At 44.5% G+C, this 24474-nt stretch overlaps 2 protein-coding genes across 4 annotated transcripts in view; both read right to left on the bottom strand.

Annotated features, from left to right (window-relative positions):
* On the bottom strand, positions 1-1162 carry LOC111143890 (glutathione peroxidase 1). Of its 2 annotated transcripts, none has more exons than XM_022497932.1 (2): positions 838-1162; positions 1-558 (listed from the first exon to the last, which is right to left on the bottom strand). In XM_022497932.1, exons 1-2 carry the CDS (start codon positions 1087-1089, stop codon positions 199-201), a joined length of 612 nt encoding a protein of 203 aa, XP_022353640.1. In that variant the 5' UTR covers positions 1090-1162; the 3' UTR covers positions 1-198. The 2 variants fall into 2 exon arrangements, with proteins under 2 accessions (XP_022353640.1, XP_022353641.1); XM_022497933.1 differs by having other exon boundaries at positions 976-1151.
* Positions 1163-2202: 1040 nt separating this feature from the next.
* Positions 2203-24474, bottom strand: part of LOC111144026 (ras homolog family member A) — a 51276-nt gene continuing 29004 nt past the window's right edge. The window contains exons 1-5 of one of the 2 annotated variants that reach the window (XM_022498094.1): positions 21610-21628; positions 12572-12646; positions 9677-9797; positions 4570-4700; positions 2203-3457 (exon numbers count right to left, since the gene is read on the bottom strand). In XM_022498094.1, the coding sequence (XP_022353802.1) occupies positions 3284-3457; positions 4570-4700; positions 9677-9710 (339 nt within the window). In that variant the 5' untranslated portion in view covers positions 9711-9797; positions 12572-12646; positions 21610-21628 and the 3' untranslated portion in view covers positions 2203-3283. Of the gene's footprint in view, positions 3458-4569; positions 4701-9676; positions 9798-12571; positions 12729-21609; positions 21629-24474 lie in introns of those variants that run through there. The other variant, XM_022498093.1, reaches the window with a different exon arrangement.

Here is a 24474-nt window from a genome sequence, read left to right on the forward strand (position 1 = left end):
TTCTGCTGACACCCAACACTTTATTACTGAGGAGCCTTGTTAGGGAGGGAGTGCTGGGATGGACAAGAAGCGCCCAGCTCAAAGGATTTTCCTGGAAATCAGGTGTTCCTCCATGCAGATTTCGAGGCAACACCGTCATGGACGAAATCCCCAGAGGGCAGCGCTGTGACAGCCAAGCAGCAGGGACAGGAGGGTTGCCTAGACACGGCCTGGCCCCTGGGACAGCAGGGCTTCGATGTCAGGCTCGATATCGATGGTTGGAAAGCGGCGGCTGTACCGGCGTACAGGCACACCATCTGGGCCTACCAGGAACTTCTCGAAGTTCCAGGCGATGTCGTTGCGGCACACGGGAGACCAGATGATGAACTTGGGGTCGGTCATGAGCGCAGTGGCATCGTCACTGGGGGCAGGCAGAGCCTCCCGCAGGAAGGCGAAGAGAGGGTGCGCCTGCGCACCGTTCACCTCGCACTTCTCAAAAAGCGTGAAGTTGGGCTCGAACCCGCCGCCGGGTCGGACGTACTTGAGGGAATTCAGGATCTCTTCGTTCTTAGCGTTCTCCTGCGGGAGGGAAAAGAAGCTGGAACCCGGGGCCTCAAGGGGAGGGGAAACGTTCGGACCGCAAACGAGAAGTTTCTCGATGAGTCATCAGGCTCTTGCCCTTTCCGTACTACTCCGAGACAGACTTGAACCCCAGCCGGGAGGAGCGCAGGCGGCCCGCCTCTCCGCAGCCAGGACCTGCGCCTGTCTAGCCTGGCGGGCGCCCCGTCTGCGCTCCCAGCCCCAGGTGCACGCCCGCCGGCCCCGCCACTCCGCCCCCGCTCTGCCCCCAGAGCGCACCTGATGCCCGAACTGGTTGCACGGGAAGCCGAGCACAACCAAGCCCCGGGGCCCGAGGCGCCGCTGCAGCTCGTTCATCTCGGTGTAATCCCGGACCGTTGTGCCTCAGAGCGATGCCACATTCTCGATGAGCAGCACCTTACCCCGCAGGGAACCCAGGCTCAGGGGCTCCCCGCCGCCCAGCGGGCGCGCGGAGAAAGCATACACGGAGCGCGAGGCCGCCGTTGCAACGGCGAGCGGAGCAGCACACATGGCTGGCTTCCCGACTACCGTGCTGAACTGCGGCGGGGAACTGCTAGGACTATGGGGTCACGTGGCGCAGAGACTTTCCCGGCCGCTCTCCCCACCCCCCTCGGCCCCGCCTCATCCGGCCTCCGCCCTCCCTGCAGCCGGGTGGGAGGGTGCGGCCTGGCCGGATGCGGGCACCGCCCAGGCGGTGCGGAGACGCACCGTCTAGCCACCGCCGCCGCGCTGGTGGCTTTCCCGAGTTACCCAGCCCAGGGCTTGGGCCCAAGAGGGCTCCGATTCCTTCTCAAAGGTTTTTAGTTAAGGGATGGGGAAGGGTCCAAGGAGACTGGGCAGCAACAGCAGCGCGTGCCGCACGTGGCCACACAGCCCTCCCAGGCTAAGCCATATTACTCCTCTTGCAGTCTGTGCCCTACTGTCGCCAGGTGCCCAGAGCAAGTTGTGACTCGCGGTGGTGGGGTGGTGGTGCAGTTGGCCGTGGCTGCCAAGGTAAGTTCTCTCTGCGACGAGGCCCTGTGGCTCTAGGAAGGTTAAGTTGGAGGAACTGTTCATTGCCAAGGGAAGCCAGGGCTCAGGCTCCAAAATCCAGCTCTAACTCCTTTCCCAGCATTCTGGGGCTGCCTGGCGTGTCTTCTCATCCAGGCCTCTGATCTCCTTTCTCCTTTTGTATCTCCAGTGTGGCACTGTCCTTAACACTGGTTTTCCCAAGGAGCCACTGAGGCCCAGCCACCTCCCTGGCTTCTGGAGTGGCCCCAGCCAATTTCAGGCCCTCCTCCATACCTAATCAACCTAAACTGAGGCTCAGGCCTGTAAGTTAAAGACACAGAAAATGGACAGGAAGAGAACAAATGTCACACTCCCGAGATTCCTCCAGCGGAATGACTGCTTGGAGCACCCCTTATGTGTCCTCTGAACATTGCAATCCCACACTAGGCCACAAAACCATCATTTCCACCTTCTTAGGAGGAGCCAGGTTAGTGCCAAACTGGGGGTGGGGGGGTTCAGAATTGGGAACAAGCTGGTATTTCACACTCTGAAGGATACTGCCAAGGAGAGCTAGGCTGGATATATCCTCCCACTCCCAGCCCTGGAGAGAGCAACACAAACACCAGGATACAGGAAGTTTAGAAAACTGCCTTTATTCTATTAGTAGTTGGAAAAATTAACTGGTACAGAAAAAAAGTTTAGTCAGCTGGAGAGGAGAAAGTGAGTGCCACCCAACAGAACGGGCGGCTCCTCTGGGAGGGAACCTGGATACAGTGAGGAAAAGGAGCACTGTGAACTAGAGCCAGACCCTGCAGTCCAGGTGAGACAGGTCATGCCACCTTCTGAAGTGTCTAAGTGCCTCAGGCATGAAACCAAATTCCTATTTATTTAGCCCAGCTCTGGGGAAGGGGGTACTGGGATATGTGGGGCCGAAAACAGGTGATATGGGCCATCTTTTATCAGAGAAACTGACAAAACGGGAATTTTAAAAATGAATTTTCCATCTGACTTTATTTTCAAATACACTTTCTTTTTTAAAAAACCAATACACTTTCTGCAGGGATGACAAATATCAGTATTAGGAAATCCAATTATACAAAAAATACTACATCTAGTCTGGGGTAGATATATTTATTTTTTGGTAACATACATTAAGTGGCACTAATTACACAGTAACTATAAGGTAACTAACATGAAACCACAGAACTGTAACTCTGCCACAGCTGCACAGACTTGGGCCTTTCTGGATGAGCATTTTCAAAAAACCGGATGCCCATCACAGAGCTATGCCAATAAAATCTGTTAAGGAGTAAAGCTCTGAAGTAGGGACTCACTAGAGTACCTTGCAGCTGACAGATGACAGGCAGGACATGTTAGTTATAAAGTAGTTACAGCCTAATTCACAAAAGTTACCAACTGTTTCTCTTTCTAGAAAGAAGCAAGAAGTTAAGAAATTCCTTGAATTAGCGCCTGGTGTGTCAGGTGGGAGTGCAGAGGAGGGCTGTTAGAGCGGTGTCAGAAGGACCCCGGTGGTCAGGTGGGTTGGACATCATTAATAATCACGGTTGGCTTCTAAATACTGGTAGCAAGATGACTTCTGATTTGTAATCTTAGGTAAATTATAGATAAATGAAAAAGGCCAGTAATCATACACTAAGATTAATAAACAGCACTTCAAAATTAACCGCATGAGGGCTGTGCTTGCAGCAGGGTTTCACAAGACAAGGCACCCAGATTTTTTCTTCCCACGTCTGGCTTGCAGAGCAGCTCTCGTGGCCATTTCAAAAACCTCCCTCACTCCATCTTTGGTCTTTGCTGAACACTCCATGTACCCAAAAGCGCCAATCCTGTTTGCCATATCTCTGCCTTCTTCAGGTTTCACCGGCTCCTAGCGGAGAGAAAAGAGCACTTTCAGTTAAGTGTCTCATATATGAAGTAAGTACAAAGTACTCAAATTCAGCTTAAAAGACTTCTTTTAAAAGCTGCCAAAACCAGATTTGAGTTCTGTCTTATGAAATTCATATGCAGTTATCCTTCCTACCCCAATATAAAATCCCTATCAAACAAGCTCTTCTCTGGGACTTGAGAGAGAAAGAAGGAAGAGGCCAGAGAAGCCCCGCGGGTTAGGGAAGGAATCAAGGGCAAAATGATTCAAGCTTTCAGTCCATGGTAAGCACTTGGGTTTTCCTGTAGTTAGCTTCACAGAGGATTAAATGCCTCTGGAAGGAAACAGATCCTGACCTTAACATTCAGAGAGACAGCTCAGTGGAAGAACCTGGGCCGAAGACCTCAAGGCTCCTGTTCTGCACTGGGGAAGACCTGCCATTGGGCCAGCTGGCTTCTCAGAAGCAAAGATGCAAACTCCATCACCACTTTCATAAAGACATCAGGGCTCTCTGGACTCCCTGTCCTCAGGATTTCCTGATCCTTTAGCTGCCACCAATTTAATTTTTGGCCTCACATATACCAACGTAATAACAGGAGAGGGAAATCAAGAGCCTGATAAAAAGTTCCTACATTTGGAGCACTGAGTACTGCTGATGTTCCCTTCTCAGGCAGGCAATCCCGGGAAGCACAGCACTACCTCACAGGACAGGATCCCATCTCCTTTTATAAAGAGGTCTTAAGGACCCTCTGAGTAGGCCCAGTGAATGAGGCACAGATGGAGAAAGAGAACCTTCTGGGACTCTTTGAAATAGCCTGGTTTATTAGAGTTTCTGTTGGGCTCCCTCACTATCCAACCTTGGGCCCTGGGTTTAAGAATGCTACAGGAGGGGCGCCTGGGTGGCTCAATCATTTAAGTGTCTGCCTTCGGCTTGGGCCATGATCTCAGGGTCCTGGGATCAAGCCCTGCACTGGGCTCCCTGCTCAGCGGAAAGCCTGCTTTTCCCTCTCCTACTCCCCCTGCTTGTGTTCCTGCTCTCGCTGTCTCTCTTTGTCAAATAAATAAAATCTTAAAAAGAATGGTACAGGAAAACAGAGGCCTGCCCCAGATCATACCTGCTTCATCTTGGCTAGCTCCCGCCTTGTGTGCTCATCATTCCGAAGATCCTTCTTGTTCCCAACCAGGATGATGGGCACGTTGGGACAGAAGTGCTTGACTTCCGGGGTCCATTTTTCTGGGATATTTTCTGAAAGAAGCAAAATCTTGAGATGCACAATTCTATTTTGAAAAATGTCCAAGAGCCCCAGTTAAACTGCAAGGGAACTACTTAAAAGTATGCTCCACATTTAATGGGAGTCTCACTAGTTTCAAAACCAAAAAAGAGGCAAAATCTAACCCCCTTCCATTAAGCACAGAATCACCAGCTTTTTCCTCAGTCCCCACTAAGGAGCTCAGCGCCTATGGAAGTGGGGCCCAGTTAAAGCCTCTGGAGGAGCAAAGAATCCAGAACACAGGATGGCTCCACCATGACGCAACCTGACCCAAGGAGGGAAGATATCCATGGACCACTTCTGTCATTGCTAGCTAGTAACTGTGACCACATCTTACAGAAAGGGTCTCCATTCTCGTGCTACGGCTGGCTCAGGGTCCCCATGTTCTCTCTATACCTTCAGCACCCCATCATGTAGGTTACTGGTATTTCAAATGGCTCAAGAATGACTTCTGAAAATGAGTGATAACCAGCTTCTTGCCAATACTGCACTAATTTACAAAGGTTGGACATACATCATGGTGTGTAAGTGGCCCACGTTCAACTGCCCACAACCATGGTCTTGGGCACCTCAGTGTCAGGCGTGATTTTATAAAATGGGGAAACAGTATTATGTACCTTACACAGGGTTATTCTGAGTCAATGCATACAAAGTACTTAATAATGACGATCATTTAAATGATCTGCTTGTAATCTGAGGCTATATTTTGGAAGTAAACTGTTCAGGGGTGCCCTGGGTGGCTCAGTCAGTTAAGCATCTGCCTTCAACGTGGGTCATGATCCCAGGGTCCTGGGATGGAGCCCCATGTTGGGCTCTCTGCTCAGTGGGGAGTTTGCTTCTCTCTCTCCCTGCAGCTCTGTTTGTGCATGCTCTCTCCCTCATAAATACATAAAATCTTAAAAAAAAAAACAAAAAACAAAAAAACTGTTCATTCTTTGACTTCAGTACAAATTACCAAAAGATAAGAGTTACTTATAGACTATGGAAAGATGCTCTGTCTTCTGGCTGAAAGACTACATCAGATAAAGAAGCTATATAAGTGAGGTCAAGAAACATTAATTTAATGCTCTACTCTTCAGCACATAAAATGGACACTTGACTGTCCATCTTCTTTTGCTATAGCAACAAAAGAGTCAACTGTATCACTAATGTAACAACTTAAAACTCAAAAGTTTTATTCTGAAACCAAGAGCTTCCCAAAGAAGTACAGTGTTTCCAGTCCTCAGAACAATACAGAGTAATACAGTGAAAAGATCCAACCCATCTAATAAGAGTCAAACAGCCTCAGCCCAAACCTTGCTCTCACCTTTGCACATGTGGTCACTTTCAGTTCAGGTGTGACAGTGGTCACTTCAAAAGGTAAATGAGACACCCCTCCCTTACTCAAACCTTCCAAGAGCTCCCATCTTACTCATGATGAAGGGAAAAATCCACACCATTAACCATATCGCTTTACAACTCTCACTCCCATCTCTTCTAATGCTACAACTGGATTCCAGCCTTCCTCTTCCCACCTTGGTGACTTTGCATCTCCTGTTCCCCCTACGTGGAAGGTTCTTTTGTTAGATATCTGTATTGGCTTCCTTCAGATCCCTTAAGTCTCTCCCAGAAGTCACCTTTTCAGTAGGGCTGCTGACCATCCTATGGTCATCCTCTAAAACAGAATACTATCATGGCCCATTCCATACCCACCTCCTAAGAATGTTATTTGTAAAATTTCTTGCTATCAGATTTACTGTTTTTTTTTTTAACTTTTTTTTTTTTTAACTCTTCTGTCTCCTTTAATCTAGAAGTTTCTTCCATAAATAGATGCTCAGTAGTATTTCCTGAATATATGAAATTATTACTTCAATAGTCTCCCCACTCCCTGGAACTCAGGACACATAAAATGAATTGCCTCTGTCTTGCCTTCTCTTTTCATGAATAACATTAAAACTTAATTTTGGCGGGGGGGGGGGGGGGGGGGGGGGGGGGGGGGCGGCAGCTGGGTGGCTTGGATGACTAAGTGTCTGTCTTCTCCTTGGGTCATGATCCCAGGGTCCTGGGATCAAGCCCCGCAATTGGGCTCCCTGCCTGCTTGGTGGGGAGCCTGCTCCTCCCTCTCCTTCTACTGCTCCCCTGCTGTGCTCTCTTGCTCTGTCAAATAAATAAAATCTTAAAAAAACAAAAACAAGTTAACCCCCCCCCCTTTTAAAGTAGGCTCCATGCCCAACATAAGGCTTAAACTCACAGCCCTGAGCAAGAGTCTCATGCTTTACTGAGCCAGCCAGGCACCCCTAAAACTTTATTTTTTAATTCAGTGATGGCAATCACCTACAGTATCTCCCACCCCAAAATAATCTGATCACACTGAGGAATATCACGTTGCATGGATTTACAGTGGGGTCGCAGGAGGGCCTTTGGGAATTCCAGAAAACTAGAGAGAAGGAATCCTTATCATCTAGATCAGAGGTCAGCAAATAAAATCTTGTCTGGAGTCTACTTTTAAAAAATACTTATAAAAATAAGGGGTGCCTGGGTGGCTCAGTCAGTTAAGCATCTGCCTTCGGCTCAGGTCAAAAACCCAGGGTGCTGGGATTGAGTCCCACATTGGGCTCCCTGCTTCTCCCTCTCCCTCTGCCACTCCGAGTCCCCTGCTTGTGTGCGCATGTGTGTGCGCTCTCTCTCTCAAATAAATAAAAAGAATCTTCAGGATGCCCGAGTGGCTCAGGCAGCTAAGCATCCGACTGTTGGTTTTGGGTGAGGTCATGATATCCCAGTGGTGGGACTGAGCCCTGTGTCTGGCTTGGTGCTGAGTACAGAGACTGCTTCAGATTCTTGTTCCCTCCTCCTCTGCTCCCCCTACCCCTGCTTGCTAACACTCTTTCTCTAAAATAAATAAAATATTTTTCCTAAAAAAGTTTTTATTTTTTTGACACAGAGAGAGAGAGAGAGAGATCAGAAGCAGTTAGAGAGGAAGGCAGAGGGAGAGGGGGAAGCAGGCTGCCCGCCAAGCAGAGAGCCTGATGCAGGGCTTGATCCCAGGACCCTGAGACCATGACCTGAGCCAAAGGCAGAGGCTTTACCCACTAAGCCACCCAGGTGCCCGTAAAATAAGTAGTATCTTTAAAAAAAAAAAAAAAAAAAGTTTTACTGGAACATAGCCAAGCTCATTCATTATATATATATTCTGTGGCTGCTTTTGTGATACAACAGCAGAACTGACTAGTTGTGGCAAAGTTCAGTACAACATATGGCCAGCAAAGCCTAAAATATTTACTATTTGGTCTTTTACAAGTTTGCTACCCCAGGTCTCAACCAGAATATAGACTCTAGACCAACTACCAGTCCAGACAGCAGAGGCTCAAAAAGTAAAATTATCACAGGGTTGGCTGGCAGCAGAGCTGAAACTTTCACACCAACATTCTGATTCCTAATCAAACTTATTATCCTATACCTACAGGTGGGGCCATAGTCTAATAACATCCAATCAAGTTAAACAAAGTTTAGGGGCACCTGGGTGGCTCAGTGGGTTGAGCCTCTGCCTTCAGCTCGGGTCAAGATCTCAGGGTCCTGGGATCGAGCCCCAAAACTGGGCTCTCTGCTCCACAGGGGGCCTGCTTCTCCCTCCCCCTCTGCCTGCCTCTCTGCCTACTTGTAATCAATCAATCTTTCTCTCTGTCAGATAAATAAATAAAAAATCTTAGGGCGGGAGAAAAAAAAGGGAAGCCAGGTTCGTTTAAGAAACCAATACTGAAACAACTGTTGAAAATGACCAAAGTGAACCAAGGGCAGAGAGTAACTGCTTTGTCTTGGGAGTCACTGCACAGAGGGCTCAGTCTCAGCTTAATGCCTTGGGAGGGATAACCTTAGTCAAGCGGTTCAAAATCTTGGGGCACCCAAGTACTGTCATTAAAATGGGTACAACCATGACCAAGAAAAAAAAGGTCATATAACCCTAACTGGCCAGCGCAAGCCCACACCACCAGCAGGCTCTCCAAGGTTGTTTGTGTTGATGATGACAGTGTTTTTCGCCCAACTGCTACCTTGTAAAGACAGAGCACTACATCACTGAGAGAGACACTTTATCCTCTAAGGGACAAACTGAAAGTAAGTTCTGTTTCAGGCCTTGGTACCTTGCTTCACAGAGTGTAAGGTCAGTGTTATTCAGTCTTTTTCTGAAGGAAGGTGGCTTCTCAGATATGTGACCAACTGAGACAGTGAAATGGTCATGTTTAAGTCTCTCTTTACTAGTTAAGATACTTTAGAAAAGCACTAAAATGGGGCTTTAAAAATACTACCAGGAGGGGCGCTGGGTGGCTCAGCTGGCTAAGTATCCAACTGTTGATCTCAGGGGATTCTGCTTCTTTCCCTCTCCCTCTTACCCTCCCTGCAATAATAAACTTTTATTTATTTTTTTCTTTTAAGATTATTTATTTACTTATTTGACAGACATAGACCACAAGTAGATAGAGAGGTAGGCAGAGAGAGAGGGGAAACAGGCTCCCTGCTGAGCAGAGAGCCCGATGAGGGGCTTGATCCTAGGACCTGAGATCATGACCTGAGCCGAAGGCAGAGGCTCAACCCACTGAGCCACCCAGGCGCCCCATAAATAAACCTTTAAACAAACACACACACTACGAGGAAATAGCAAATCAGTCTAGATATGGCAAAGTAACACACTCAATATGAGGTACTGAAAAAAAGGTGTGAGCACCCAAAAAAGCCTTCCCCAAAACACAGTTGAAAAGATGGCTGTATTTAGAACCTGCCTACTAAAAGACCTTGGCTGAAAAGTGATCCAGGGCCCAGGCTTTATAGTCCCAAGGCTCTAGGACTCTGGTCACTGATGATTCCTTTTATTAAGTTCATGTTTGCTTTTCAACCACTTCATGCACAGAGAGGACCTGAGAAAGCAGGTGTCAGCCAGACACACACACAGTGACAAACATCCGGCTGCAGAGTTACTCACCTAAACTATCAGGGCTGTCAATGGAGAAACACATCAGTATAACATCAGTGTCCGGATAGGAGAGAGGCCTCAAGCGGTCATAATCTTCCTGCCCAGCTGTATCCCACAAAGCCAACTCTACCTGTGATAGGAAAAATAAACACAAGAATGCAAGGTTAATCCTCCCAACTTTCCAAAAGAAGTGGTAGTCACCAAAGAACATTCAAATGGCAAAATGTCCAAAATAGTAAAAGAAGCCTGAGGTGGAGTGTATTCAAATTGTTTTAGGTTGAAATTTCTCAGAAGACTGGAGTACATGAAGTACATAATCAAGTACATAATGAGTACATAATTTAAAATATCAAGTCAGGGGTGCCTGGGTGACTCAGTTAAGCAGCTGCCGTCGGCTTGGGCTGTGATCCCAGGTGCTGGGATCCAGCCCCACATCAGGCTGCTTGCTCAGCGGGGAGCCTGCTTCTCCCCTGCCTGTGCTTGCTCTTTCCCTGTCTCTCTCTCTCTTTGTCAAATAATACAAACATACATAAATAAATATTTAAAAATAAATAAATAAAATATCAAGTAAAAAATATAATTCGTAAGAAGCACAGTATTTAATTATAAACAACATTCTAATAGAAAAGCAGATGAACAAGGAAAGTCGAAGTGTAAACAACATTCTACCAGGTGTACAAAACATAACAGGGAAACACCAGACCTGAGTAACTTTTCCCAATACATTCTTTTTTTTTTTTTTAAGATTTTATTTATTTATTTGACAGACAGAGATCACAAGTAGACAGAGAGGCAGGCAGAGAGAGAGGAGGAAGCAGGCTCCCTGCGGAGCAGAAAGCCCGATGTGGGGCTCGATCCCAGGACGCTGGGATCATGACCTGAGCCGAAGGCAGAGGCTTTAACCCACTGAGCCATCCAGGCGCCCCCCCAATACATTCTAATTCAACTGTTTCCTTATTTGGTCTTATCATTCTGCTGCAATGTTTAAACACGGAGACACTGTATTTGAGGGGCGCCTGGGTGGCTCAGTCAGTTTAGCATCTGTCTTCCGCTCAGGTTGTGATCCCAGAGTCCTGGGATCGAGCCCCGCATTGGGTACCCTGCTCAGCAGGAAGCCTGCTTCTTTTCCCTCTCCCACTCCCCCTGCTTGTGTTCCCTCTCTCGCTGTCTCTGTCAAGTAAATAAATAAAATCTCAAAAAAAATTTTTGTTTATTTATTTGACAGAGACAGACACAGTAAGAGAAGAAACATAAGCAGGGAGAGTGGGAGAGGGAGAAGCAGGCTTCCCACCAAGCAGTGAGGCCAATGTGGGGCTTGAGCCCTCATGACCTGAGCCGAAGGCAGATGCTTAACGACTGAGCCACCCAGGTGCCCCAAGGTATATGAATTTCTAATACACTGATACCCAAGCCTCACAACAAAACGGACCTCAGAATGGTACAGCTCATTCACTCTACCAAATCGCACTACTTGGCCCCTCCATGCTTCATGTGTGCTTAGTCAGACACATCCAATCCTGACTATCTCCTGATAAATGCTTCAGGGTGTTGGCCCTGTCTCTCGGAAAGGACTTTCCATCTTTAGTAGGTCTGTTCCTGGGACCACAATCACCTCGAATCTTGGATGGTTTCCTAGGCTATCACAGTACACTCTTAAATGAACATTCCTAGGCAGCACACTCTCAACTTGGAGGCTACTGAATTGCTATCAAGCACTTTTATTTCAAGGACCCTAGAATTCTGAATAGTTGGCTTAATGTGCTTTCCATACATGGTACCACAAACTGAAGCTAGGTAGCACTGGGACAGAAAAGGGTAACAGGTAAAGCAGGAAAAATGAGAAGGAAGAAAGGACATGGGATTATGAGGGCCAATACATTAGGTGCTAGCAGCATGAGACATGTGACTAAATACCCAAGAGGACTGAATATATTGGAGAAGAGGCCTTGTTCTAGTTTTCTTTTCAGCTGACCTACCTGCAGTGGGAATTTCATGCTTCTTCAAAAGTTGTACAGGAGCTGGGTAAGACATTATTTTGATAACAAAAGGGAACAGAAAATTGAAAAATATATTCTAAAATCTAGAGGCGCCTGGGTGGCTCAGTGGTTAAACGGCTGCCTTTGGCTCAGGTCATGATCCCAGGGTCCTGGGATTGAGCCCCACATCGGGCTCCCTGCTCAGTGGACAGCCTGCTTCTCCCTCTCGTCTGCCTGCTGCTCTGTCTACTTGTGGCTCTCTCTCTGACAAATAAATAAAATCTTAAAAAAAAAAAAATTAAAAAAAAAATAAAGATATATATAGTAAACTCTAATTCCAGCAGAGTTTTGCTCCAGTCTTGCCAGTGGACTTTTTAGGACAGACATGAAGAAATATTGTCTTTGTTGCCAGTGACAGGTCAACTGAAGCAATGGTGGCAGCCTATTTAAGTTAGAGTAAAAAACCGTTAAAAAATATTAAATATGAGGATGTTACTTAAATGTCACACTGGTGACTGGTGTAGATCAGAATATCCCTTTAGGACCCGTAAAATGACCTCGTGACCTAGTAATCTTACTTCAGTGCTGAGTGAAAATATCATGACAGAACTGGGGGGGGGGAATGTTCATCCATACGAAAAGATTCATTTTAGCATTAACTATCTGGCAACAAACTAAATTTCAAACATAAAGCTATAAAAAGGCTTCCCCATGTAAAATAAAACAGGGATGTGAGTAAAGTCTAGATGACAGCAGTTAAAAATGAACAAATCTGGGCTATGATGGCAGAAACAGAATCGATTTTGCATTCACACGTCTGTTGTTATTATACTGTATACTAAAGAGACAAAATGGCCTAATTCTCTACAGGCTCTAAGAACATCTTTGCCGAAGATGCAAAATGAAAGCAGCTGTTAGGTGTACTCACCTGCTTTCCATCAACTTCGATATCTGCCACATAGTTCTCAAACACTGTGGGTACATACACCTCTGGGAACTGGTCCTTGCTAAAGACGATGAGCAAACAAGTCTTGCCACAGGCTCCATCACCAACAATCACCAGTTTCTTCCGGATGGCAGCCATGCTGAAACATGAGACAAAGGTGTTATCTAGAAGCAAAAGAAGCTATTAATAGCCTCAGGCTATGACACACAATTTTCTGACCATGAGGCACAAGCCACATCCAAATACAAAATGCTAGTACAACTTTCCACTTGACATCAAAACTCCACAACTAATGGTTATACTTTAACTTTTCTCTTTTTAAGATTTATTTATTTACTTGAGAGAGGGACAGAGGGACAGAGAGTGGAGTGAGGGGGAGGGAGGGAGAATCTTTAAGCAGACTCCATGATGGGTGTGAAGCCTGATGCAGGGCTCTATCCCAGGACCATTAGATCATAACCTGACCCGAAACCAAGAATTGATGCTTAACTGACCACCATCCAGGAGCCCCAAACTAATGGTTATAGTTAATGGTAAAAAGACTGAAAGTTTTTCCTCAAGATTAGGAACAAGACAAGAATGGCTATTTCTGCTACTTCTATCCAACATGATAATGGCAATTCTAGCCAGAGTAATTAAGCAATAAAATGAATTAACACATTCAGATTGAAGAGGAAGGAGGAGAACTATCTTAATTTGCAGATGACACACACATATATATGGAAAATCCTAAGGAATCCACTAAAAATCATTAGAACAAATTCAGTAAGGTTGCAAGATACAAGATGAACATACAAAAATCAATTGTACTTCTATAACCTAGCAATGAACAAAGTGAAAATGAAATTAAGAGTACAATTTCATTTACAACAGCTTCAAAAAGATAGGGACAGGGCGCCTGGGTGGCTCAGTCATTAAGCATCTGCCTTTGGCTCAGGTCATGACCCCAGGGTCCTGGGATCCAAGTCCCGCATCCGGCACTCCCGCTGGGCAGGAAGCCTACTTCTCCCTCTCCCATTCCCTCTACTTGTGTTCCCTCTCTCGCTGTGTCTCTATCAAATAAATAAAATCTTAAAAAAAAAAAAAAGAACAGGGATACGTTTAACAAAAGTACAAAACACATACTCTGAAAACTCCAAAACATTGTTGAAAGAAAGATGTAAATGAATGAAAAGATATTCATGTTTCTGGATTGGAAGATAATACCTGTTAAATGGCAACATCCTCCAAATTGTACTACAGATTCAAGACAATCCCTATCAAGATACCAGCTGGCTTCTTGAATTGAGAATCCAGAAATAAGCCCACATTTAGGGTCAAATGATTCTCAACAAGGATGCCAAGACAATCTGATGGAGGAAAAAGTCTTTTCAACAAACGGTTCTGAGACAACTGAATAGATCCACACAAAAGAATAAAGTTAGAGGGGTGCCTGGGTGGCTCAATGGGTTAAGCCTCTGCCTTTGGCTCAGGTCATGATCTCAGGGTCCTGGGATCGAGCCCCATGTTGGGCTCCCTGCTCAGCAGGGAGTCTGCTTCCCCCTCTCTCTCTGCCTGCCTCTCTGTCTACTTGTGATCTCTGTCAAATAAATGAAGAAAAATTAAAAAAAAAAAAAAAAAAGAATGAAGTTAGAAAGCTACCCCTCAAATCATACACAAAAATTAACTCAAGATGGATTGTAGGCCCAGGGGTACTGGGTGGCTCAGTCAGTTAAATGTATGCCTTTGGCTGGGGTAATCCCAGGGTCCTGAGATCAAGACCTGCAAAAGGCTCCCTGCTCGGTGGAGAACCTACTTCTCCCTCTTCCTCTGCCCCGCTCCTGCTCTCTTGCTTGCTCTATCTCGAATAAATAAAATCTTTTAAAAAGATGGATTATAGGCCCAAATGTAAGAGCTAAAATCATAAAACATTTAACTCCTTATCCCCCTTTTCTCCCCACTTAGCCCTGACAACCACCATTCTACTTTCTGTCTCTATGAATTTTACCACTAGTTACTTCATATGGAAGGATGTGGAGTCAAGCAGCATTTGCCCTTTTGGGACGGGCTTATTTCACACAGCATAATGTTTTCAAGGTTCATACATGTTGTAGCATGTATCAGAATTTCCTTCCTTTTTAAAACTAAGTAACATTCCATTGTATGCATATATACTACATTGTTTATCCATCGATCCAATGATAGACACAGGGTAGCCTCCACCTCTTAGCCACTGTGAACAAGATATTTAAGAATATATTGGGGACACCTCAGTGGCATGGTTGGTTGGGTGTTCAACTCTTGGTTTCAGCTCGGGTTGTAGTCTCAGGGTACTGGGGTCCTGAGATCAAGCGCTAATTAAGGCTCCATGCCCAATACGGCATCTGCTTGAGCCTCTCTCCCCTTCTCCCTCTGGCCCATGCCTCCATACATGCTCGCCTGCTCTCTAATAAATTAAAAAAAAAAAAAAAAAAAAGGATATATTTATCCCTAGCCACCAAAGAAAAAATAGGTAACTGGGACTTTCATCAAAATTTTTATAACTTTTTTAAAAAAAGATTTTATGAGCACAAGAGGGGAGATGTCAGAGAGAGAGGCAGACTCTCCACTGAGCAGGGAGCCCAATGCAGGACTCAATTGTGGGACTCCAGGATCATGACCTGAGCCAAAGGCAGTTGCTTAACCGACTGAGCCACCCAGGCACCCAAAATTTTTAATACTTTTGTCAAGAGGTACCATCTAGAAAATGAGAAGACATGGGGAACCTGGCTGGCTCAGCATATGAGTTTTGATCTCAGAGTCCTGAGTTAAAGCCTCACACTGGGTGTGGAGCCTATGTTAAAAAAAGAAAAGAAAAAAGAAAATAACAAGACAACCCACCGAACAGGAGCAAATGTTTGCAGATAATATACCTAATAAGGGATCTGTATCTAGAATACATTAAAAACCCTTAAAAAAGCAGCTTAAGTGGACGGTCTGTCTCGGGGTCTCTCATAAGACTGCAATAAAGATGTTGCTTTGGGGGGGGGGTGCCGTGGGTGGCTCAGTCAGTTAAGCATTTGACTCTTGGTTTCGGCTCAGGTCCTGATCTCAAGGTGGTGAGATCAAACCCCATGTCAGGCTCCATATTCAGTGTAGAATCTGCTTGAGCTTCTTTCCCCCTTCTTCCTCCTCACCCGCTGTTCCTTCCTCTGTGCTCATGCATTCTCTAAAAAAAATTAAATCTTAAAAGGGGGGGGGGGCAAAGGATCTGAATAGATATGACCCAGCAATTCCATTCCCAGACATACATCTGAGAAAAATGAAAACCTATGTTCACACAAATACTTACACAAATATTCACAGCAGCATTAAAATATTCATCATAGTTGGGGAACCTGGGTGGCTCAGTCAGTTAAGCATCCAACTCTTGCCTTCAGCTCCGGTCATGAGATCAAGCCCCTATGCTGGGCTCAACACTCAGAGGAGTCAGCTTGAAGATTCTCCCCCTCCCTCTGCCCCTTCCCCTGCTCGTGCACTCTCTACATAAAGTAAAATCTTCTTTTCCCTTTTTAAGATTTTATTTATTTGACAGAGAGAATAAGCAGGGAGAACGGCAGGCAGAGGGAGAAGCAGACCCCATCCCCAACCAAGCAGGGAGCCAGATATGGGGCTTGATCCCAGGACCCCAGGATCATGATCTGAGCTGAACACAGATACTTAACCAACTGAGCCACCCAGGCACCCCAATAAAACCTTGTGTTTTTTTTTTTTTCTAAAAAGCAGAAACAAACCAAACATCCGACTAATGAATGGATAAAAAGTGGTATATATAACCATACAATAGAATAATGTTCAGCAGTAAAGAAATAGTGCTGATACATACTACAGTTTGAATGAAACTGGAAAACATTACGTATATGAAAGAAGCTAGCCACAAAGAACCACATAACTGAGTGTCTCCATTTGAATAAAATTTCCAGGGTAACCTGGCTGACTCAGTTGGTAGAGCATGGGATTCGTATCTCAGGGTCATGAATTCAAGCCCCACATTAAAATTTTATTTTATTTTTCTTTTAAGATTTTATTTATTTATTTGACAGAGAGAGACACAGTGAGAGAGGGAACACAAGCAGGGGGAGCTGATAAGCAGGGAGTCCAATGTGGCGGTCGATCCCAGAACCCTGGGATCATGATCTGAGCTGAAGGCAGATGCTTAAAGACTGAGCCATCCAGGCACCCCTAAAATTAAAAAACAAACAAACAATATGTGCATGTAAGTATGTATGTGTATATATATAAAATGTTCAGAGTAGGAAAATACAGAGACAGAAAGTAGGTTGGTGGTTGCCTAAGGGAGCTGAAGGAGGGAGCAAAGAAAATGATTTAGTGGGGTTTCTTTTGGGGATGATGAAACTGTCATGAGATGGATGCACAGCCACGCCTCTATGAATATACTATACAGTATGACTATAAGGCACTGAATTATATATTCATATGGGTAAACTGTAAGGTATGTGGAGTGTATTTAAATAAAGCTGTTACCAAAACAAAACAAACCAGGACCTTGTACCCCAGAATCCTTCCATTTGTTAGAGACTAACTTAATGGTCAACTACCCCAATTCCCAATTTTCACCATTCCCTCTTAGAATAACACTCCAATTTTTAGCTGTGTACTTTGTTGCCTAGTTAAAAGATTACATTTCTGGGGCGCCTGGGTGGCTCTGTCAGTTAAGCTGCTGCCTTTGGCTCAGGTCATGGTCCCAGAGTCCTGGGATTGAGCCCTGCATTGGGCTCCCTGCTCAGTGGAGAGCCTGCTTTTCCCTCTCCCTCTGCCTGCCGTTCTGCCTACTTGTGCTCTCTGTGTCAAATAAATAAATAAAATCTTAAAAAAAAAAAAAATTACATTTCTTAGCCTCCCTTACTTTAGGTATGGCTACGCACAAAGTTCTAGCCCATGAAGTGTAATCAGCAATGCCTGTGGGACTTCCAGGAAGTCTTCCTTAGAGTGAAGTCAAGTCTTCCTTAAAGTCCCATGCCCTTCCCCATTCCCTTCCTCCTTCCTGGTGCTTAAACCTGGAGCCAAGGCTGCTTTCTGAACAGCCATCCTGGAATGTGAGGATGTGGATGTGTGTATGAAGTATGTAAGTGCCACACTCTGGAGCTGAAGGAAAAAAAATGTAGAAAGAGCCTGGATCTTAGCTGCTCTTGGGAGCCGCCATCTCAGCCCCACACTGCCTACACGTCTACATTCCTTTATGTGAAAAATAAGTGTCTCGTTTAAGATATTTTTGAGGTCTTTGTTACGTAGTTAAACTAATCCTCAACAACACCTACTCACAAAACCAGACTATCTGAAGGGAAAGCTTCCCAAACTGGAGCACGTATGGTAATTCACTGGGGTATATGAAAGAAACACAAGAAACACATTTTTAAAGTCCAGAAAACCTAAGGAATTTAGACTTAAAAGTTTAACTGCATAAACTCCTAAGCAGAAGATCCCATAATGGGAAGGGCTCACAGTGTTGCCATCATGCATTTGTGAGTTCTCAAGATGCTTAACGTATGGCAGTCTGTGCCTAGCTAAGTATATACACAGGCTTTATGAACTTTTAACCAAACCCAAAAGTGATCTTGTGATTTTTAAAGGTCTTTTATTTTTTGCACAAAGGCATTAGATCAAGGATAATGCTAGTAATGAAGGTACAGTAATAAGTATAAACTGGAAATGTATTTGATATCATTCTTTAAATAGAAGGAGGATGCAGGGTTGCGTGCCTGACTCAGTCAGTGGTAAGCATGTGATTCTTATCTCAGGGTACTAAGTCCAAGCCCCATGTTGGGCTTGGAGCCTACTTTAAACAAACAAACAAACAAACAGACAGGAGCATGGAATCAAAACAGTACTGTATTGAGATCAGCCTTTAAACTATAGCCCAATACTCTGGCCACCCCTTCAGCTCCGTTTTCCTTTTTTGCTTTGGATTCCTAATGGATATGGGATCTGTCTCAAGGTCCTGTAATTGTTTCACTTGTGTTTTGTCTTGAACCGGACTGCATATCACCTAAGAGCAAAGAACGTATCTTAAGTTTCTTCGCAGCCTTATGCAGTTAGGTACTTTAGTGGGCATGAATGTAGTAGATATTAAATAAATACAAGAAAACCCAAAACCAAAAAACATTTTTTAAATGAGAAGGAGACAGATTACCTCATTCAGAATCCAAGGCACAGATACTAATGGATTTACCTCTTAAAAATCATTCCTCTAGGTTCAGTCTGACTGCTAACATCTTGATAGGATTTGTAAATCATTTACTGTTTTTCTCACACTCTGAAATTCACTTCAAGATTTTATATATTCACATCTCTTCGGGCCTAACTTATATGGGTTTGTGCTCAAAAAAATCAAACAACCAGGACCTCACCAGATGCAAACAAAATTCATCAGGAAAACCCTGGTTCAAAAAAAGGGCTGCCAGCTTTGAATACCTCATTCCTAGAAGGTACTCAATTCTCAAAAAATAATTTCTCTCAATCTAATGTGGTTAAAGATGCACAAAATGAAAATGCCAGGGAGCAATCAAAAAGGCTTTGGAAAATTTTCCTTGGGGAGCATTTGGCCCAGAAAAAGTGTAAAACCCATCAGCCTGTACTGGTGAGAAAGACAGAAATTACAAGTGATTATGGGACAAAATGAAAATGAAAGCCTAGAATTACAAGTTGATTTCTGGGAGTCTGGCCATACGAACCAGAGTTGCTGACAAGAAGTGAAAAGTACAAACATCAAGTCATTTCCTAAAATGACCCAGGAAAATGTTATCTCGTCTTTTCCTTTAACTTTACTATAAATCCAGCATCTTTTTCAAGTACATGACTTTCCAAAGCTTGAGAAAGGAGACCACAATGAGTTCTCTGCAGTCTCTCTGCCAGATGTGTCATTTTCTAGGCTGAATAGTTTCAATTCTTAAGAGCTTTGAGGAGGTTTATTTGTCCAATAAAAGTCAGTTATGACATATTTAAGTCATCTGTAACAGTATGTAAATGGCTGTAAATTTCCTTCCTCAGTTCAGAACCTTTATATAAGGTACTGTGCCATCCTCACAAAAGTTGAAAGGAAGAAGAAAGGTTGAAAGGAGATCTCCCATGGTGCTAAGAAGGCACAGAAAATACCTACTCCAATTAATGTTATCTGCTATCACAAGATCAGTCTTTCCCCACAATCTCAAAAAATGGTGTATCCTGGCTATGGAACAAACTTTGGCAAATTACATGAAGCAGTTACTGCTAACGAAGACAACCAATATTGTAATATATGTCCCACCCACATGCAAATAGAAATGGATGCCCAAGAAAAGCAATACAGGGGCCGCATGTAGTGTCCCATGTCATCCTGTGCTTCATACTCAACAGACACAAGAGCAGACTGCTCACTGCAGCACTGAGGAACCTGCATCATAGGCCTCCAGAAGAGCACTCCTCTTCAGGGGCTGCAGCCTCTCAGCAAGCATCTCTTATGAGGTCTGGCATCAGAAAAGGCACTCAGTGAATAGCAGCTCCTCCTAATGCGGTCTCTCCCTCCAGCTAGGCCTAACCTTATGTCCTCTAGCACCTTTCAATTCATACAGTATTGCCACATGTGGTATCCCACACCTCCTTCATCGCTCCCGCTCTAACGGCTTCCTTCTCTCAGTCTACAACAAAGTGCAGAGTGTCCCTACTTTAAAATAATAAATCTTCCCACGTTCACATTTTCTTCTGGTTACTGTTCTCTCTCTGGCCTGTTTCAAAGAAAAGGTACACATTTCTGCTGCTTCATACCTTCTGGCTTGCTTAAACTCCCTCCAACCTGCCTTCTGTCCAAACTACCAAAACTTTCTCAGAAATCATCAGTGGCCTCCCTTCACAAAATACAGTCCATATTCTCCTTGATATTTTTTGTTGTAACTTATCTCCCTCACAAAATATGCTGATGTGTTATCTGTCTCATCAGCTACAGCCTCCACACCTAATCACTCCCAGTAAGGCTGGGTTTCCCCCTCATTCTCCTAATACTCAACCTATCTCTGGGCATCTACATTCTTCAAAAAACACTTCTATGAATGTCATTTCCACATCTCTCTCTGACCCAGTCCCTGTTCTAAAACTTCTGATGCACCTCAATTCTATGCTCTACCTGCATCCCAAATTCAACCTCTTTTAGACATCATCCCAACCTCTGTCCAATCATCTCTTCCCAGCTACCTCAATCCTCGTGAAGAAAACAAAATTACACTCCTAAAAACTCACTGCAGAAGCTCTGTGGTTTGGGGTACCTGGGTGGCTCAGATGGTTAAGCATCCAACTCTTGAACTGACTCAGGTCATGATCTCGGGGTTGTGAGATGGAGCCACAAGTCTGGCTCTGCACTGGGTGTGGAGCAGGCTTAAGATTCTCTCTCCCTCTGCCCCTCCCCCTCTAATAAAGAAGGAAAGAAAAGAGAAAAGAAAAGAAACCCTGTGGTTACACAATTCTCTTTTCTGGGGAATTCTGCCCCTTCATGGCTCTCCCTTCCACTACTACCACTACCCACACCTTTGGCTTCCCATAATCACTGTTCCAGTTTAAGTCCTCAGTCCTCAGTAAAGCCTACCTGGAAAAAAGCAAAAATCCAACTGCTCTCACCTCCCTTCTGCCCTGCGTGCTGCAGCCAACTTCTCTATTCCTGTACCTGCCTGGGCTTTACCCCATAAGGCCTTTGCTCAAAGGCCTTCAGAACGTCCTCAATGCTGGGGTGCCTGGGTGGCTTAGTCTTTAAGCATCTGCCTTTGGCTCAGGTCATGATCCCAGAGTGCTGGGATGGAGCCCGGCATCAAGCTCCCTGTTCAGCAGGAAGCCTGCTTGACCCTCTCCACTACCCCTGCTTGTGTTCCCTCTCTCATTGTCTGTCAAATAAATAAATAAACTCTTTAAAAAAAAAAGGTCCTCAACGCCAGATCAGGTCAAGACGTCTCAGCCTTACCCCTAGGGTCCTCTAAAATTCTAATTTTCTCTTCCCATCTTCTCTCCATTCCTTATCACACATCTAATTCCACTAACTGGACTTGTAAAACTCTCCCACCTCAGCTCAAAGCAATGCCTTATTTGAACATTTTTCTCCCTTCCTCCAGAAAATAACACTTCATTTGTCCATCCAAAGTTTTTCCCTCTGTTCCAAAGCCTATTCCTTTCTTTCTTTTTTAAAGATTTTTTTAAAAATTTTATTTGACAGGCATAGATCACAAGTGGACAGAGAGGCAGACAGAGAGAGAGAGAGAGAGGTGGAACCAGGCTTCCCGCTGAGCAGCGAGCCAGACGCGGGACTCGATCCCAGGACCCTGAGATCACGACCTGAGCCAAAGGCAGAGGCTTTAACCCACTGAGCCACCTAGGCGTCCCCAAAGACTTGAAACTTATCAAAGATGGACTCTTACTTGGAATTCAAAAGGACAGGACTGGCCCTGCTGCTGAGGTGCACAGTGCTGTGGGAATGAATGGCAAGATGATGCTCTTGTGTTTTCCTTTCACAAGAGGAAATAAGTGCTGTCTGGACATAAACATTCTCCCCTGAACAACAGTGAGGACAGAGGGTAAGAACATCTTTTTTGTGATGTGCAAATCCTGGTTGACATGGTCACAAGTACTCAGGATTTGGGGTGCCCGGGTGGCTCAATTGGTTAAATGGCTGCCGTCAGCTCATGTCTCAGGGTCTTGGGATCGAGCCCCATACGGGGCTCCCTGCTCAGTGGCGAGTCCACTTCTCATTCACCCTCTGCTTTCACCCTCATTCACTCTCTCGCTTGTGCTCTCTCTCAAATAAATGAACAAAATATTTAAAAAAAAAAAAGTACTTGGGAGTAATGCCTCGTTCGTTTTTCAGGGTGACTCCTCTGGTGCCACTGCTGATTTAGCACTTTCCAAAGCATATACCTCACTGGCCCCATCAGAGGGACGAGCACAGCAACCACAAGATACACTTCACTGCCATGTCTGATAGTGATGCCTACCACTAATCCTAGGCTGGCTGCGGCTCTTGACTCCATTTCTGCCCATTCCCTGACATACAACTTCTTTAAGAAAAAAAACAAAACAAAACCACACTATACTAACCAGTCTCCTGATGTTCTCTTTAATACAAATGGTGTCAGAAGTTCCAAAAACTGCTACAACAGATCCTAACAAACTGTGTGGACCTTCATGAGTGACCATGATACCTACACCCTAGTGTATCTCATGCCCTTTCCATACGTTTGACAGGAACTTACTTGATCCTGAACTTTTTAGCCAGAGACAGGTATAATTATCATTCATTCCTATTTTACCAACAGGGAAGGAAGCTTAGTGACTAGAATTTACTGAGTGTAAGGCCAATATATTAAAACACATTTAGGGGTGCCTGGGTGACTCAGTGGGTTAAGCCTCTGCCTTCAGCTCAGGTCATGGTCTCAGGGTCCTGGGTATGAGCTCCACATGGGCTCTATGCTCAGCAGGGAACCTGCTCCCCGCCCCCACCCGCCCACCTCTCTGCCTACTTGTGATCTCTATCAAATAAATATAAAAATATTTAAAAAAAAAACACATTAATTTTCAAACTGAAAAACCATTCTGGCATAAGGCACACAGTTTCCCATCTGTTTTTAGAGATGTTGCTGAAATCTAACTTGTGCAGCTGGGACAGACAACAAAGGATTTACTCACTGCCAAAGAGGCGTGCAAGTCAATCATCCTTAAACTCTATTAGCCTATATTTCTGCCAGTCAACAGATAAACTAGGCCAGGACTACTCAGCAAACATGTTGTGGAAGAATACCTAACTGGTCACAAGGGGTTAGGTTTGGAGACATGTGAAAAGAAGCTATTCTACTAAAGTGTGGTATACAACAAGTTTCTTAAAAATAGCTTTATTGAAATATAATTCACATACCTTACAATTTACAAATTTAAAGTATACAATTCTGGGGGTCTCATGTATAGCACAGTGATTACAGTTAATACTGTATTACATACTTAAAAGTTGCTAAGGAGTAAATCTTAAATGATCTCACCACAAAAAAGACATGGTAATTATGTGACCTGATGCAGGTGTTAGCTAATGTATCAAATCAACACTTCGTATACCATTAACTTACAAAATGTCTTACGTCAACTTTATCTCAGTAGAGAAAACAGTATACATTTCAATAGGTTTTAGTATATTACATTATTTTTAGAAGTTGTGATAATATGTAACAAAACTTGCCATTTTTTTTCAAGTATTCAACTGTGATACTGTGACTTATATATATTTGGTCTTAGTCCCTGTTCCTGACACAAGGCTCCTAAAACCGATGTAATTTCCTAAATTACATGAACAATGGAAGAACTTTTTATGTTTGATCTTCTGTTCTCAAACAGCTCCAGTTCCTGAAATAGATCTGGCATGATTGATCAAAGTGAAAGGAGTATCTTGTTATTCATAACTAACCCTCTTTCAACCACACCTGAGTTTATGTAAACAAGGGGACTTTGGAAAATCCCTTAAAGATGGGGGGGCTGGTTGCCAGGGGAACCAACCAGGTGATTGCAACTTTCAGCCCCTTCCTGCCAACCTAGGGTAGGGAAGAGGGAAGGAGGTTGAACTAATCACCAAAGGCCAATGATTTAATCAATCATGCCTACTTAAAGCCTCCAAAAAACTAAAAGGGCAGGCTTCAAAGACCTTCCACGGTGGTGGACATGTACAGGTACTGAAAAAATGGAATATCTGGGGTGGGCAGGCAAGCTAGCTCCATATCCCTTTCCACATATCCTATGTATCTGGCTGTTCTGGGTTACATCTTTTTATAATAAACTGGTAATCTAGTGAGTAAAATATTTTCCTGAGTTCTGTGAGCTGCTCTTAAAAATTAACTGAACTCCAGAAGGAGACT

Source organism: Enhydra lutris, unplaced genomic scaffold (genome assembly GCF_002288905.1).
Source record: "Enhydra lutris kenyoni isolate GAN:26980312 unplaced genomic scaffold, ASM228890v2 scaffoldscaffold10, whole genome shotgun sequence".
Taxonomy (NCBI): domain Eukaryota; kingdom Metazoa; phylum Chordata; class Mammalia; order Carnivora; family Mustelidae; genus Enhydra; species Enhydra lutris.

Bases quoted from the DNA above. Each gene is read 5' to 3' on its own strand.
- LOC111143890 (XM_022497933.1), bottom strand. From the start codon at position 1,089: ATGTGTGCTGCTCCGCTCGCCGTTGCAACGGCGGCCTCGCGCTCCGTG. The intron at 559-975 runs GTGCTGCTCATC...TCCCTCCCGCAG, and splicing joins TGGGTTCCCTGCGGGGTAAG to GAGAACGCTAAGAACGAAGA.